The sequence below is a fragment of the Oenanthe melanoleuca genome, chromosome 25 (genome assembly GCF_029582105.1).
Source record: "Oenanthe melanoleuca isolate GR-GAL-2019-014 chromosome 25, OMel1.0, whole genome shotgun sequence".
NCBI classification, from domain to species: Eukaryota; Metazoa; Chordata; class Aves; order Passeriformes; family Muscicapidae; genus Oenanthe; species Oenanthe melanoleuca.
The window spans coordinates 3,434,358-3,449,947 of NC_079358.1; the positions used below are offsets into that span (position 1 = coordinate 3,434,358).

General features: G+C 53.7%; 3 gene segments (V, D, J or C); 2 read left to right on the plus strand and 1 right to left on the minus strand.

Moving 5' to 3' along the window:
* The first annotated feature begins 1,078 nt into the window (after positions 1 to 1,078).
* On the plus strand, positions 1,079 to 3,308 carry LOC130263274 (Ig heavy chain V region 6.96-like). The segment is given in 3 exon segments: positions 1,079 to 1,133; positions 1,223 to 1,594; positions 3,259 to 3,308. Coding segments are annotated over 3 exon segments (477 nt in total).
* Positions 3,309 to 4,380: 1,072 nt separating this feature from the next.
* Positions 4,381 to 6,220, minus strand: LOC130263276 (Ig heavy chain V region 914-like). The segment is given in 2 exon segments: positions 4,381 to 4,778; positions 6,166 to 6,220. Coding segments are annotated over 2 exon segments (453 nt in total).
* A 4,286-nt stretch (positions 6,221 to 10,506) lies between these two features.
* LOC130263277 (Ig heavy chain V region 914-like) lies at positions 10,507 to 11,224 on the plus strand. The segment is given in 3 exon segments: positions 10,507 to 10,561; positions 10,651 to 10,974; positions 11,205 to 11,224. Coding segments are annotated over 3 exon segments (399 nt in total).
* The last annotated feature ends 4,366 nt before the right edge of the window (positions 11,225 to 15,590 follow it).

The following is a 15,590-nucleotide window of genomic DNA, read 5'->3' on the forward strand; positions in this document are numbered from 1 at the left end:
GTCCCCCCCAGACTCCAGCAGGGTCACGGCCGCCCGGAGCCCTGCGGGAACAAGGGGAGATGAGGATGAGGCGCCGGATCCGGGCGTGGCCAGGGGTGAAATTGCATTTGCACTCAAATATATTTAATTTTCCAGCCTAATGACGATAATCATTAGCCCCAATTCACTTGACTTATAACCGTGTGTACTGGTAATTAGTACCCCTGATGTAATACAATTAAATGTATAAAAATCAAAATGAAACAAATTAAACAATGGATTTAATTATTCCCATTAATTTAGGGGGGATTTTTTTGAGTAGTCTTTAATTATCAGCACAAATAAATCTAATTACCTGCACTTATTTCTGCCCCCAGTAGGTGCCGGCAGCTGCAGCTGCAGTGAAAACAAAACCCGAAATTTGGAGCCATTTTGGGCCTTTTTGTGGCTTTTTCAGGAAGTCCCCAAAGGGGCAGCTCTGGCCTTAAGACAAGATATCTGAGCGGGAAGATTATATGTTCATTTCATTAATTTCTGGTTAATCACCGTTCTTTTCATTATTTTCTGGGATATTTAAATACTAGTTTTAGTCAATTTACAAGATTTTGGGGATTTATTGATTTTGCATGATTTAATTTTCTTTCCTTTCTTTAATTTTGGTTAGCATTTGCTCTAAATGTTATTTTATTATTTTTCAGATGACTCCACAGCTGTGGCTGAAAATCTGCAGGATTGGCTCAGTCACCCACGGTCTGTGAATTACTGAATCACCTGGATACAATAAACAGTATTTTAAAAAAAAAATAAATGGATTCATTATCCAGATCCAATAAAGAATATTTTATATAACAAATAAATTGCTGAATTATCTGGACTCGATAAACAGCAGTTTTATCGAGTGAGTCTGGAGTCCCACATCCCTCGTTCCAACTCTCACACTCCACCAGAGGTTTTCAGAGCTTTAAAACCTCAAACACCACAATTAACCCCAATGCACTGATTAATTAATTGCCTCCCTCTGCTCAATTTACTGCCCAATTAATGACTTGGTTAATAAACCCCAAACCCCCCCAGGACCCAACCCTGGCACATCCCGGCCATGGCCTCGAGCTCCCTCCCGCTCCTCGCCCTCCTGGCCCTGCTGGCCCTGCCAGGTGGGTCCCGGGCGCCTCCGCAGTGCCACGCCCACCCCGGGCCACGCCCGGATCCGCCGCCTCATCCCCATCTCCCCTTGTTCCCGCAGGGCTCCGGGCGGCCGTGACCCTGCTGGAGTCCGGGGGGGACCTCCAGCCCCCCGGGGGGTCCCTGACTCTGCTCTGCCGCGCCTCTGGGTTCAGTTTCGGTGATTATCGAATGTTCTGGATCCGCCAGAGCCCCGGGAAGGGTCTGGAATTTGTCGCCAGCATCACTGATTTTGGCAGGATAGGTGAACACACCACATACGCGCCGTCGATGCAGGGCTGGGCCTCGATCTCCAGGGACAACGGGCAGAGCTCGGTGACGCTGACCATGAACAACCTCAAGGACGAGGATTCTGGAGTTTATTTCTGTGCCAGATGTTTCGGCAGTGTTCGTTATGGTGGGGATGGCGGTGCTGGTATCGGTGCTGGTTACGGTATTGACGCTGGTGCTGCTCCCACGCCCCCATTGCTGGGTTCACAAATGTGCTAAAATTCCCACATTCTGCCCCCAAATCCCAACCATTAACCCCGGCCTTGAACACAGCCTTGGGCCAAAGTTGAGCTTGGAATCTGTTGGAATCTGTTGGAATCTGTTGGAATCTGTTTCCTATTGGGATCCATGTGGGAGGTGTCCAGCCAAATTTGCCCAAAACCAAAAGAAATAAATGAGGTCAAGGGTTGGGGTTTGGGGGAACGGTCTGGGGCACAGGGACAGGGACAGGAGGGGAGGCTGTGATGGGGATGGGGCCAAAACCACCAACAGCATAACCAGAACCAGCGCCAATAGATTTGGCACAGAAATAGGAACCAGAATCCTCATCCTTGAGGTTGTTCATGGTCAGCGTCACCGAGCTCTGCCCGTTGTCCCTGGAGATCCTGAACCGGCCCTGCACTGACGGCGCGTAGTAGGTGGTGCCACCATCATTCCTGATCCCTGCGAGCCATTCCAGTGCCTTCCCGGGGCTCTGGCGGGTCCAGTGCATGGCGAAACTCCCAAAATTGAACCCAGAGGCGCGGCAGAGCAGAGTCAAGGGACCCCCCGGGGGGCTGGAGGTCCCCCCCGGATTCCAGCAGGGTCACGGCCGCCCGGAGCCCTGCGGGAACAAGGGGAGATGGGGATCCAGGCATTTTGGGGTTAAATTGAATTTGAACCCAAGTATATTCAATTATTCAAAACACTGATGGTTTTCACTAACCACAATTAAGTTTAATTACAACCGTGTTTACCGAGAATTATTAGCCCCCACAAAGACCATTTATATGAATAAAAATATTAATGAAGCAAATAAATCACCTCAAATTATGCCCAGTAATTTCATGGGGTTTTTACAGTGTTTGCTTTAATTATCAGCACTAATGACTCCAATCACCCACCCTGATTAGTGTCCCCAGCAGGTGCCGCGAGCTGCAGCTGCAGCAAAACCCGAAATTTGGGGCCGACTTGTGGCTTTTTGGGGGAGTCCCTAAAGGGGCGGGTCTGTCTCCAAAAGAAGAAACAGCCGAGCTGGGAGGATTTGGGTTCATTTCACCCAATATCATTTATTTGTTTTCAATTGCAGTTATTTTCATGATTTTCTGAGATTTTTTAATTTGAGTTTTAAGCAATTAACAGGAGTATTGAGACTTGTTGTTTTTATTTGAATTATTTTCATTATTTTATTGATTTTGGTTAGTATTTGCTGTTAGTGTTGTTTTATTGTGTTTTTTTTTTTTTCTTTTTGTTATTTGGAGTTTTTTAGAGAATTATTCAATTATATTCAGTATCACTACTAATTATTTTTCTTTCACTGGCAGGATTTTCTAAATTCCCTTTCTTATGATTCTTATCTTCATTACTTTTCTTTAATTTCTCTTCATATTGAAGAAGTTGTCTTGGTATTTGTTATGGACATGTGGGGACAGAGCCAAACCATAAACAGTGTAAGCATCACAACCAGGATTCCAACAGCTATAACCAGATTCGGCACAGAAATAGGAACCGGAATCCTCGTCCTTGAGGTTGTTCATGGTCAGCGTCACCGAGCTCTGCCCGTTGTCCCTGGAGATCCTGAACTGGCCCTGCATTGACAGTGCGTAGTCGGTGTAACCGCTGTTGTAGATGCTGGAAACGCCTTCCCGGGTCTCTGGCACACCCAGTTCATGGCGTAATTCCCAAAATCAAATCCGGAGGCGCGGCAGAGCAGAGTCAGGGACCCCCCCGGGGGGCTGGAGCTGCACCCCAGATTCAGCAGCCAGGAGTTGATGATTTGAGACCAAGAGCTGAGAATTCGGAGCAGAACTGGCCCAGGGTTTCAGCAAATGTTCAGGGACTGGGCCAAAGGCTGAGATTTGGGGTGCAGGGACAGGTGAGGACACAACGATGGCGGAAGAGCCAAAATCGCCATGACCAGGATCAACAACAATTTCAGCAACAAAACTGAACGTATTTTTGGCACAGAAAGAGGCGCCGTGACCCTGCTGGAGTCCGGGGGGTCCCTGACTCTGCTGTGCCGCGCCTCTGGATTCGATCTCGCGAGTTACGGAATGGCCTGGGTTCGGCAGAGCCCCGGGAAGGCGCTGGAATGGGTTTGCAGTATCCACAGCAGCGATGGCAGAACCTGGTACGGGCCGTCGGTGCAGGGCCGGTTCAGGATCTCCAGGGACAACGGGCAGAGCTCGGTGACGCTGACCATGAACAACCTCAAGGACGAGGATTCCGGCGCCTATTTCTGTGCCAGAGCTCACTGCTCTGGTTGTTGGGGTGCTGCTTATGATGGTGACGGTGCTGCTGAAGGTCTCCTGCCCCTGGTTTTGCTCCACCCAAATGGATGTGGCCGCATAACTGAAGGTTTTTCCCCCAACCCTCAGCCCTTGACCCAATCCTGACCCTTTGTCCTCGGTCTCCCCTGTTTGCTGCAATGGCCACCACTGCCACCAGACCCTCACCTGGTTCTGTCTCACAAGTCAACTCAAAAATTCGGAAATTCAGGTATTTGGCAGAGGCTCCACCCCGTCCCCAGATCTGGCACCGAACCGCTTCTGCAGGCGTTGGCTCCACGACAGCTCAGCCAATAGGAGCTGGGGGAGCCGGTGGAGATTTGGGTGAAATGCTGAAAGTTTGTGGGGAAGTCGAGAATTGGAGCAAGGATGGAGGAGTTTGGTACAAAATGGCCGAGATTTGAGGCTCATGGGTGGGATTAGGGAATAGAATGTGGGAATTTTAGGACATTAGTGGAGCAAGTTATGGGGGCTTGGGAGCACAACCGGTGTTGTCAATATAACCAGGATTAGCAGCAGCAGCAGCATTACCACTGTAACATCCACTGTCAGCACATTTGACGCAGAAATAAGAACCGGAATCCTCGTCCTTGAGGTTGTTCATGGTCAGCGTCACCGAGCTCTGCCCGTTGTCCCTGGAGATCCTGAACCGGCCCTGCACCCACGACCCGTACCATGTTCTGCCATCACTGTTGTGGATACTGGCGACAAATTCCAGCCCTTTCCCGGTTCTCTGGCGCATCCAGCCCATTCCGTAATCACCGAAATTGAACCCAGAGGCGTGGCAGAGCAGAGTCAGGGACCCCCCGGGGGGCTGGAGGTCCCCCCCAGACTCCAGCAGGGTCACGGCCGCCCGGAGCCCTGCGGGAACAAGGGGAGATGGGGATGAGGCGCCGGATCCGGGTGTGGCCCGGGGTGGCGTGGCGCTCTGGGGGCTCCTGGTGATGCAGAATTAAAGACTCTCAACCCACCGATAGTTCCAAAATGTTTATTGTGATATTTGTGTTTATTTCAGCTCCAGGTGGCCGTGACCCTACTGGAGTCTGGGGGGGGACCTCCAGCCCCCCGGGGGGTCCCTGACTCTGCTCTGCCGTGGGTCTGGGTTCAATTTCGGGAGTTTCGCCATGTTCTGGATCCGCCAGAGCCCCAGGAAGGCGCTGGAATACGTCGCAGGGATCTGGAGCAGTGGTGGTTACACCGACTACTCGCCGTCAGTGCAGGGCCGGTTCAGGATTTCCAGGGACAGCGGGCAAAGCTCGGTGACGCTGACCATGAACAACCTCAAGGACGAGGATTCCGGAACCTGTTTCTGCGCCAGATGTGTTGTTGGTGGTTGTGCTGCTGGGTCACTTCATGCTATTGGTGGTTTTGGCCCAATCACCATCACCACATCCCAGACCGTTCCCCAGCTCACAGCCCTTGACCCAATCTTGACCCTTTGCCCCAGATCTGCCCCATTTGCACCAAAGCCAACTCCTGACCCTGGTTCCAAACCCCCAGATGGTTCTGCCCCAAAATTCTGCCACTTTCTCCCCAAATCCCCACTTTCTACCCAAATTCACAGGCTCTGACCCAAACCTCAAACCCTGGCCCCAAATCTCGGCTGTTTTCGAACTTTTGGGAGCCGAGTCTGGGATTCAGAGCCAAGAGTCGAGTTTGGGTCAAGCTCAGCTGGGGGTTGGGGCTCGACAAGCGGTGCTGGTGCCAACGGGAGAGATTTGGGACAAAGGGACAGAGCTGGGTCATGGTCTGGGGTTTGCAGAAAGGTCTGCTGAAAGCTGGGGCCTGGGTGTTGGAGACAAGGCCAGAACCATAAACAGCAGCTGCAGGAACAGCACCGTAACTACTATAGGCAGATTTGGCACAGAAATAGGTGCCGGAATCCTCGTCCTTGAGGTTGTTCATGGTCAGCGTCACCGAGCTCTGCCCGTTGTCCCTGGAGATCCTGAACCGGCCCTGCACCGACGGCGCTTAGTGGGTGCCACCACTGCTGGTGATCCGTGCTACAGATTCCAGTCCCTTCCCGGGGCTCTGGCGGATCCAGTACATGGCGACACTCCCAAAATCGAACCCAGAGGCGTGGCAGAGCAGAGTCAGGGACCCCCCTGGGGGCTGGAGGTCCCCCCCGGACTCCAGCAGGGTCACGGCCGCCCGGAGCCCTGCGGGAACAAGGGGAGATGGGGATGAGGCGCCGGATCCGGGCGTGGCCCGGGGTGGGCGTGGCGCTGCGGAGGCGCCCGGGACCCACCTGGCAGGGCCAGCAGGGCCAGGAGGGCGAGGAGCGGGAGGGAGCTCGAGGCCATGGCCGGGACATTGTGAACACCTGGTGCTCATTTGAGATAAATCCGAGGAGTTTGTGGCAGAACTGGTGAAGATTTGGGGATGGGATGAGGTGGAGTCTGGGGGAGACGTCCAGCCCCCCAGGGGGCCCCTGACTCTGCTCTGCTGCGGGTCTGGGTTCGATGTGGGCAGTGTTCCCTTGATGTGGATGCACCAGATCCCCGGGAAGGGGCTGGAATTCGTTGCAGAGATCGCCAAGAGTGGCAGCACCTACAACACACCATCGGTGAAGGGCCGGTTCAGGATCTCCAGGGACAACGGGCAGAGCTCGGTGACGCTGACCATGAACAACTTCAAGGACGAGGATTCTGGAGTTTATTTCTGTGCCAAATGTTTCAGCTCTACGTGGGATGCTGCTGGTTCTGGTTATGTCGGCGTTGCGAGTCTCGGCCCCATGCCTGCACCAGTGAATCCCCAAAAAATCCTGAAATTCTCACATTCTTCCCCAAATCCCAGCCCTTGCCCTCCAATGCCGTCCATTCTCCCCAAACTCCCCCAGTGCTTCCCCAACTCTCGGCTCTCCCCCCAGCTGGGCCCATTTCACCCCAATCTCAGACTTTCACCGGCATTTCCACTCCCTTCACTCACATCCTGAGGATTCTGCTGGTCACCTCAAATCTCAGCCAGCGGCACCAAACCTGCCCTGACAGTACCAAACCCTGAGGTATTCATCCCAAAAATTGACACCAAGGGACAGGACGTGGGGCCAAGAGTGGACATTGGGGTCAGGGACGGAGACTGGGGACAGAACCAGTTCCAGGCTGAGACACAGGGACAGGAATGGGGTCAAGGGTTGGGGTTTGGGTAAAGGGCCTGAGGACATTTGGGGACAGTTGGGGAGGGCGTCAAAATTACCAGAATAAACAGTGCAACTACTACCACTGCAAATCAAAGCAGATCTGGCACAGAAATAGGAACCGGAATCCTCGTCCGTGAGGTCGTTCATGATCAGCGTCACCGAGCTCTGCCCGTTGTCCCTGGAGATCCTGAACCGGCCCTTGACTGACGGCGCGTAGTAGGTGTAGGCACCATTGTAACCGATCCCTGCGATCCATTCCAGCACCTTCCCGGGGCTCTGGCGGATCCAGTACATGTCACGGTTTCCACAATCGAATCCAGACCCGCGGCAGAGCAGAGTCAGGGACCCCCCGGGGGGCTGGAGGTCCCCCCCGGACTCCAGCAGGGTCACGGCCGCCCGGAGCCCTGCGGGAACAAGGGGAGATGGGGATGAGGCGCCGGATCCGGGCGTGGCCCGAGGTGGGCGTGGGGCTGCAGAGGCACTTGGTGATGCGGAATTAAAAACCCTCTACCCACTCAGATTTACAAAGTGTTTATTGTGACATTTGTGTTTATTTCAGCTCTGGGCAGCCGTGACCCTCCTGGAGCCCAGGGAGGGTCCTCCAGCCCCCTGGGGGTCCCTGACTCTGCTCTGCTGTGCCTCTGGATTCAATTTTGGAGAATCTGGGATGGGCTGTTACCGCCAGAGCCACGGGAAGGGGCTGGAATTTGTCTCAAGTATGGACAAGGGTGGCAGAACTGACTACGCGCCGTCGGTGCAGGGTTGGTTCAGGATCTCCAGGGACAACGGGCAGAGCTCGGTGACGCTGACCATGAACAACCTCAAGGACGAGGATTCCGGCGCTTATTTCTGTGCCAGGGGTTCTGATGGCAGTTGGCTTGGTGGTGCTCATATTGCTGGTTATGGTGGTGAGATTGGTATTTTGTGTTCCGGCCACGTCTCTGGTCGTCAGACTCAGATGTTCCCAGACCCTTCCACCATCCCTCAGCCCTTTACCCAATCCTGACCCTTTTTCCCCAGTCTCCCCGTTTTGCACCAATGGTCACCACTGACCCCAAATCCGCGCCTGGTTCTGCCCCAAATCTCAATCATCTGACCCAAACCTCCTCATGTGGACTCCAGCTCTGACCTTCCTCTCCAAAAGTGCCGTTTTTGCCCCAGATCCCGCACAGGAAATGCAGGGGTTAAACTGAGGCTCCTATCCTCAACTCCGGCCCACAGAGAAATCCCAAAAGGAGATTTCCCCACAGAGCACAAACCCACAGAAATCCAACGGTAAATACACAGAAATTCAGGATTTGGCAAAAGCTCCAGCCCAGCCCCAGATTTGGCACCGAACCGCTGCTCCCGGCGTCGGCTCCGTGTCAGCTCAGCCAATCAGGGGCCAGGGGAACCAGGGGAGATCTGGGAGAAACTGGGAGGAAAGTTGAGAGTTGGGGTGAGGATGGGGAGTTTGGGAGAGAAGATTAAGTACGCGATAAACAAATGGGATTTGGAGGAAGCATTTCGGGATTTTGTTGAAAGGAGGAAACCCAATGACAGGGGAGTGGGGCCATGACTGGCATCATTATCACAACCAAGAACAGCAGAAGCAGCAGACCAACCACTGCTGTAATATTTGGCGCAGAAATAGGCGCCGGAATCCTCGTCCTTGAGGTTGTTCATGGTCAGCGTCACCGAGCTCTGCCCGTTGTCCCTGGAGATCCTGAACCGGCCCTTGACTGACGGCGCGTAGTAGGTGTTGGCACCACTGCTGGTGATATCTGCAAGCCATTCCAGCTCCTTCCTCCATCTTTGGCGGTACCAGCCCATCCCAAAACTTCCAAAATCAAATCCAGACCCGCGGCAGAGCAGAGTCAGGGAACCCCCCGGGGGGGCTGGAGGTCCCCCCCCGGACTCCAGCAGGGTCACGGCCGCCCGGAGCCCTGCGGGAACAAGGGGAGATGGGGATGAGGCGCCGGATCCGGGCGTGGCCCGGGGTGGGCATGGCGCTGAGGAGGCGCCCGGGACCCACCTGGCAGGGCCAGCAGGACCAGGAGGGCAAGGAGCGGGAGGGAGCTCGAGGCCATGGCCAGGATGTGCCGGGTTGGGGTCCCGGGGGGTTTGGGGTCATTAACGAGGTCATTAATTTGGAAATCTATGGAGTAGATCAAGGCAACTAATTATTCAATTGAAAGGGTTTAATTGAAGGTTTTCTGGGTATTTCAGGCACTGGAAAATTCTGGAGATATGAGGTCAAACTAGTGGAGTTTTGGGCAGAACTAGTGAAGATTTGGGCGTGGGGTGAGGTGGCTGTGACCCTTCTGGAGTCCGGGGGGGACCTCCAGCTCCCCGGGTGTCCCTGACTCTGCTCTGCCGTGGGTCTGGATACAATTTCGGTGATTATGGAATGTTCTGGTTCTGCCATAGCCCCAGGAAGGCGCCGGAATGGCTCGCGGGGATTCAGAACACCGGGGGCTACACCCGGTACTCGCCGTCGGTCAAGGGCCGGTTCAGGATCTCCAGGGACAACGGGCAGAGCTCGGTGACGCTGACCATGAACAACCTCAAGGACGAGGATTCTGGAGTTTATTTCTGTGCCAAGAACGGTGGAGCTGCCGGTGATCATGCTGCTGCTCATTCTGTTGATGATTTCGATCCCATCCCCAAATATCCCCAGACCGTTCCCACAAATCCCAACTCTGGGCCCCAAACATGACCATGACCCCGAGATTTTAGCGCTGCACCCAAATTTGAGCTTTAGTAGGAAGATTGAGAAACAAAGTTTGATGCAAGGCCAAAACCTGAGGTTTGAAATGAAATGGTCAAAGATTTGGTGAAACAGTAAAGAGTGGGGGTAAGGTGTGTGATTGTCAGAAAAGGTCAGGAGGTGTCAGGGCATCTGGGAGGGGACAGAACCAGCACCAGCAGCAGCACCAGCATAACCACTATCCCATTTGGCACAGAAATAGGCGCCGGAATCCTCGTCCTTGAGGTTGTTCATCGTCAGCATCACCGAGCTCTGCCCGTTGTCCATGGAGATCCTGAACCGGCCCTGCACTGACGGCGAGTAGTAGGTGTTGGCACCATTGTTGTTGATGCTTGCAACGAATTCCAGTCCTTTTCCGCGGCTCTGGCGGAACCAGAACATCCCAAAGCTTCCAAAATCGAATCCAGACCCACGGCAGAGCAGAGTCAGGGACCCCCCGGGGGGCTGGAGGTCCCCCCAGACTCCAGCAGGGTTACGGCCACGTCAGCCTCTCCTCAAATCTTCACCAAATCTGCTTTAAACTCCACTGGTTTGTCCACAAATCTCCAGAACTTTCCGGTGCCTTAAATATCCAAGAACCCTTCAATTGAGTCGTTTCCATTGAATAATTCATTGCCTTGATCTACTCCATAGATTTCCCAATTAATGACCTCGTTAATGACTCCAAACACCCCAGGGCGCAAACCCGGCACATCCCGGCCATGGCCTCGAGCTCCCTCCCGCTCCTCGCCCTCCTGGCCCTGCTGGCCCTGCCAGGTGGGTCCCGGGCGCCTCCGCAGCGCCACGCCCACCCCGGGCCACGCCCGGATCCGGCGCCTCATCCCCATCTCCCCTTGTTCCCGCAGGGCTCCGGGCGGCCGTGACCCTGCTGGAGTCCGGGGGGGACCTCCAGCCCCCCGGGTGGTCCCTGACTCTGCTCTGCCGAGGGTCTGGGTTCAGTTTTGGAAGCCATGACATGTACTGGATCCGCCAGAGCCCCGGGAAGGCGCTGGAATACGTTGCAGTGATCTACAGTGACTTCGACACCTGGTACGCGCCGTCAGTCAAGGGGCGGTTCAGGATCTCCAGGGTCAACAGGCAGAGCTCGGTGATGCTGACCATGAACAACCTCAAGGACGAGGATTCTGGTTCCTATTTCTGTGCCAAATGTTACACCAGTGGTTGTTATGGTACTTATGGTGGTGCTGCTGTTGCTTGGATTGGCGTTGCCGGCTGTGACCCCAAGCCCCCATTATTGGGTCACATAAATGTTATAAAATTCCCACATTCCTCCCCCAAATCCCAGCCCTTGCCCACAAATCTCGGCCCTTCTGCCCCAAACTCCATCAGTGCTGCCCCAACTCTTGAATTTCCTTCCAGTTGTGACCATTTTACCGAAACCTCAGCCTTTCTCCCCCAGCCCCCGATTGGCTGAGTTGACATGGAGCCAACGCTGGGAGCAGCGGTTCGGTGCCGGACGTGGGGCTGGGCTGGAACTTTTAACCAAATCCCTGAATTTCTGTGTTTTTGAGTTGACACCTGGGACAGAACCAGGTGAGGATTTGGGGCCAGTGGTGCCCATTGCTTTGAACAGGGGAGATTGGGGACAAAGGGTCAGGATTGGGTCAAGGGCTGAGGGTTGGGGGAAGGGTCTGGGAACATCTGAGTCTGACGGCCAGAGATGTGGCCAGAACACAAAATACCAATCTCAAAACCATAACCAGCAATATGAGCACCACCAAGCCAACTGCCATCAGAACCCCTGGCACAGAAATAGGCGCCAGAATCCTCGTCCTTGAGGTTGTTCATGGTCAGCGTCACCGAGCTCTGCCCGTTGTCCCTGGAGATCGTGACCCGGCCCTTGACTGATGGCCCGTAGAATGTTCTGCCACCTTTATCCATACTCGCTACAAATTCCAGCGCCTTCCCGGGGCTCTGGCGGTACCAGCCCATCCCAGATTCTCCGAAATTGAACCCAGAGGTGCGGCAGAGCAGAGTCAGGGACCCCCCGGGGGGCTGGAGGTCCCCAGAGCCCTGCGGGAACAAGGGGAGATGGGGATGGGAGAAGCTGAAACCACGGATCATTTGAGGGAGAGGAAAGAGAACAGAGAGGAGACCGCAAGGTCGGTGAAGCAGGAGTCAGAGCACAGATGAAAAGAGAAGGTGGAGACACCGTGAATTTGGGATGGACCCCAAAACTGGCAATTAGTCTCCATCTGTTAACTAATTAATGTCACACCTCCTCCCACCTCTGCTCCATGGATTGCACCTGAATTAATTAGTTTTTTCTGGTTTTAATGCAGATTCCTTTCCACCCTCCAAGTTTCAGGACTACCTTGCTTTTGCTCCTGATCCGATCCCACAGCAGAAACGAGAGCGTTGGAATTGGCAAATCTGAACCACCACATTGATTGGGGCCTTGGCCGGGAAACGAACCGAAATCACGGCAATGGGTAACCGTGGATCCGCGCCTGATTAACCTTCTGTGGAACTATGGCCAGAGACACTGACACTAATTGCTCTGCACTAATTAATGCAATGAGTGATTGTGGTGCCGGCAGTGAGTGGAGACGGCGCTTTGTGAAGAGCGAATAAACTGGAGAAGGCGCAGAATGAAGGGGCGGCCATCTTGATTCTGTTCACGTGTGTGCGTGTGACACGGGCGAGCGACGGTGACAGAGCTGGGGCTGAGCTCTGGGGGAGGGGCCTGGGGACATTTGGGGACAGCTGGGGACTCACAGATGGGCGAGGGGACACCACAGGCAACGGCACCATAACCAGCACCACCATTGGTTCTACCATCCTTGGCACAGAAATAGACACCGGAATCCTCATCCTTGAGGTTGTTCATGGTCAGCGTCACCGAGCTCTGCCCGTTGTCCCTGGAGATCGTGACCCGGCCCTTGACTGATGGCGCGTACTCGGTGCTGCCACCATTGTAGCTGATCCTTGCAACGAATTCCAGCCCCTTCCTGGGGCTCTGGCGCATCCAGCCCATCCCAAATTGTCCGAAATTGTACCCAGAGGCGCGGCAGAGCAGAGTCAGGGACCCCCCGGGGGGCTGGAGGTCCCCCCCTGGACTCCAGCAGGGTCACGGCCGCCCGGAGCCCTGCGGGAACAAGGGGAGATCGGGATGAGGCGCCGGATCCGGGCGTGGCCCGGGGTGGGCGAGGCGCTGCGGAGGCGCCCGGGACCCACCTGGCAGGGCCAGCAGGGCCAGGAGGGCGAGGAGCGGGAGGGAGCTCGAGGCCATGGCTGGGATATGCCGGGTTGGGTCCTGGGGTGTTTGAGAATTGTTAACCAAGTCATTAATTGGGCAATAAATTGAGCAGAGGGAGGCAATTAATTAATCAGTGGATTGCTGTTAATTGTGGGGTTTGGGGTTTTAAAGCACTGAAAATTTCTGAGAGTTGGAACGAGGGGTGTGGGACTCCAGACTCACTCTTTGAATTGCTTTTTATTGTATCCAAATTATTCATCAATTCACTTATTATTTTAAATGCTGTTTATTGTATCCAGGTGATTCAGCGATTCACAGACCGTGGGTGACTGAGCCCGACCTGCAGATTTTCAGCCACAGCTGTGGAGTCATCTGAAAAATAATAAAACAACATTTACAGCAAATGCTAACCAAAATTAAGGAAAGGAAAGAAAATTAAATCATGCAAAATCAATAAATCCCCAAAATCTTGTACATTGACTAAAACCAGTATTTAAATATCATATAAAATAATGAAAAGAACTGAAATTAAACAGAAATGAATGAAATGAACCCAAACTCTCCTGCCTCAGCTTTCTCGTTTTAGGGCCAGAGCTGCCCCTTTGGGACTTCCTGAAAAAGCCACAAAAAGGCCCAAAATGGCTCAAAATTTCAGATTTTGTTTTCACTGCAGCTGAAGCTGCCAGCACCTGCTAGGGGCAATAATTAGTGCAGTTAATTAGAGATATTTGTGCTGATAATTAAAGGCAATCCAAAAAACTCCCACCAAAATTAATGGGAATAATAAAATCCATTGTTTTATTTGTCTAATTTTGATTTTTATAAATTTAATTGCGTTACATCAGGGGTAATAATTACCAGTACACAGGGTTATAACAAATTTGGACTGGGGTTAATGATTATGATCATTAGGCTGGAAAATTAAATATATTTGTGTGCAAATGCAATTTAACCCCGGGCCACGCCCAGATCCGGCACCTCATCCCCATCTCCCCTTGTTCCCGCAGGGCTCTGGGCGGCCGTGACCCTGCTGGAGTCTGGGGGGGACCTCCAGCCCCCCGGGGGGTCCCTGACTCTGCTCTGCCGTGCCTCCGGGTTCGATTTTGGAAGTTTTAGATTTTTGTGGATCCGTCAAAAACCTGGGAAGACACTGGATTGGCTCGGGGGGATCACCCCCAGTGGCTACACCTACTACGCGCCGTCAGTCAAGGGCCGGTTCACGATCTCCAGGGACAACGGGCAGAGCTCGGTGACGCTGACCATGAACAACCTCAAGGACGAGGATTCTGGTTCCTATTTCTGTGCCAGAAGCACTAGCGCTGATGCTGGTGTTTGTGGTTATGGTGCCAGTTGCAGTTCCAAACCCCCACAGCTGGGTCTCCAAATATCTCAGAATTCCCACAATGTTCCCCCAAATCCTGGCCCTTGCCCTCAAATCTCTGCCAATCTACCCCAAGTTCCCCCAGAGCTGCCCCAACTCTCGATTTTCTCCCCCGGTTTTGCCATTTCTCCCAAATCTCCACCGGCTCCTCCAGCCCCTGACTGGCTGAGCTGACACGGAGCCGACGCCGGGAGCAGCGGTTCGGTGCCGGATCTGGGGCCGGGCTGGAGCCTTTGCCAAATCTCTGAATTTCTATTTTTTTACCGTTGGATTTCCGTGGGTTTGAGCTCTGTGGGGAAATGTCCGTTTGGGACTTCTCCGTGGGCCAGAGCTGAGGAAAGGAGCCTCAGTTTAACCCCTGCATTTCCTGTGCGGGATCTGGGGCAAAAACGGCATTTTTGGGCTGGAAGGTCGGAGCTGGAGGCCACAGGTGAAGGTTTGGGGCTGATGGTTGAGTTTTGGGGCAGAACCAGGCAAGGATTTGGGGTCAGTGGTGACCATTGGTGTAAACGGGGGAGATTGGGAACAAAGGGTCAGGATTGGGTCAAGGGCTGAGGGTTGGGGGAAGGATCAAGGAACATCTGAGTCTGACGACCAGAGACGTGGCCAGAACACAAAATACCAATCTCACCACCATAACCAGCAATATGAGCACCACCAAGGCAACTGCCATCAGAACCCCTGGCACAGAAATAGGCGCCGGAATCCTCGTCCTTGAGGTTGTTCATGGTCAGCGTCACCGAGCTCTGCCCGTTGTCCCTGGAGATCCTGAACCGGCCCTTGACTGACGGCGAGTAGAAGGTTCTGCCACCCTTGTCCATACTCGCGACAAATTCCAATCCCTTCCCGGGGCTCTGGCGGTACCAGACCATTCCAGACTCTCCAAAATTGAACCCAGGGACGCGGCAGAGCAGAGTCAGGGACGCCTCGGGGGTCTGGAGGTCCCCAGAGCCCTGCGGGAACAAGGGGAGATGGGGATGGGAGAAGCTCAAACCAAGGATGTCCCTTGAGGAAGAACAAAAATAACAGCTAGGAGACAACAATGTCGATGTAGCAGGACTCCGGTTCCACATGGAAGAAGAAGGAGGAGATGCCGTGAATTTGGGCTGAACCCCAAAACCCACAATTAATCTCCATCTGTTAATTAATTAATGTCACACCTCCTCCTGCCCCTGCTCCATTGATTGCACCTGAATTAATTATTT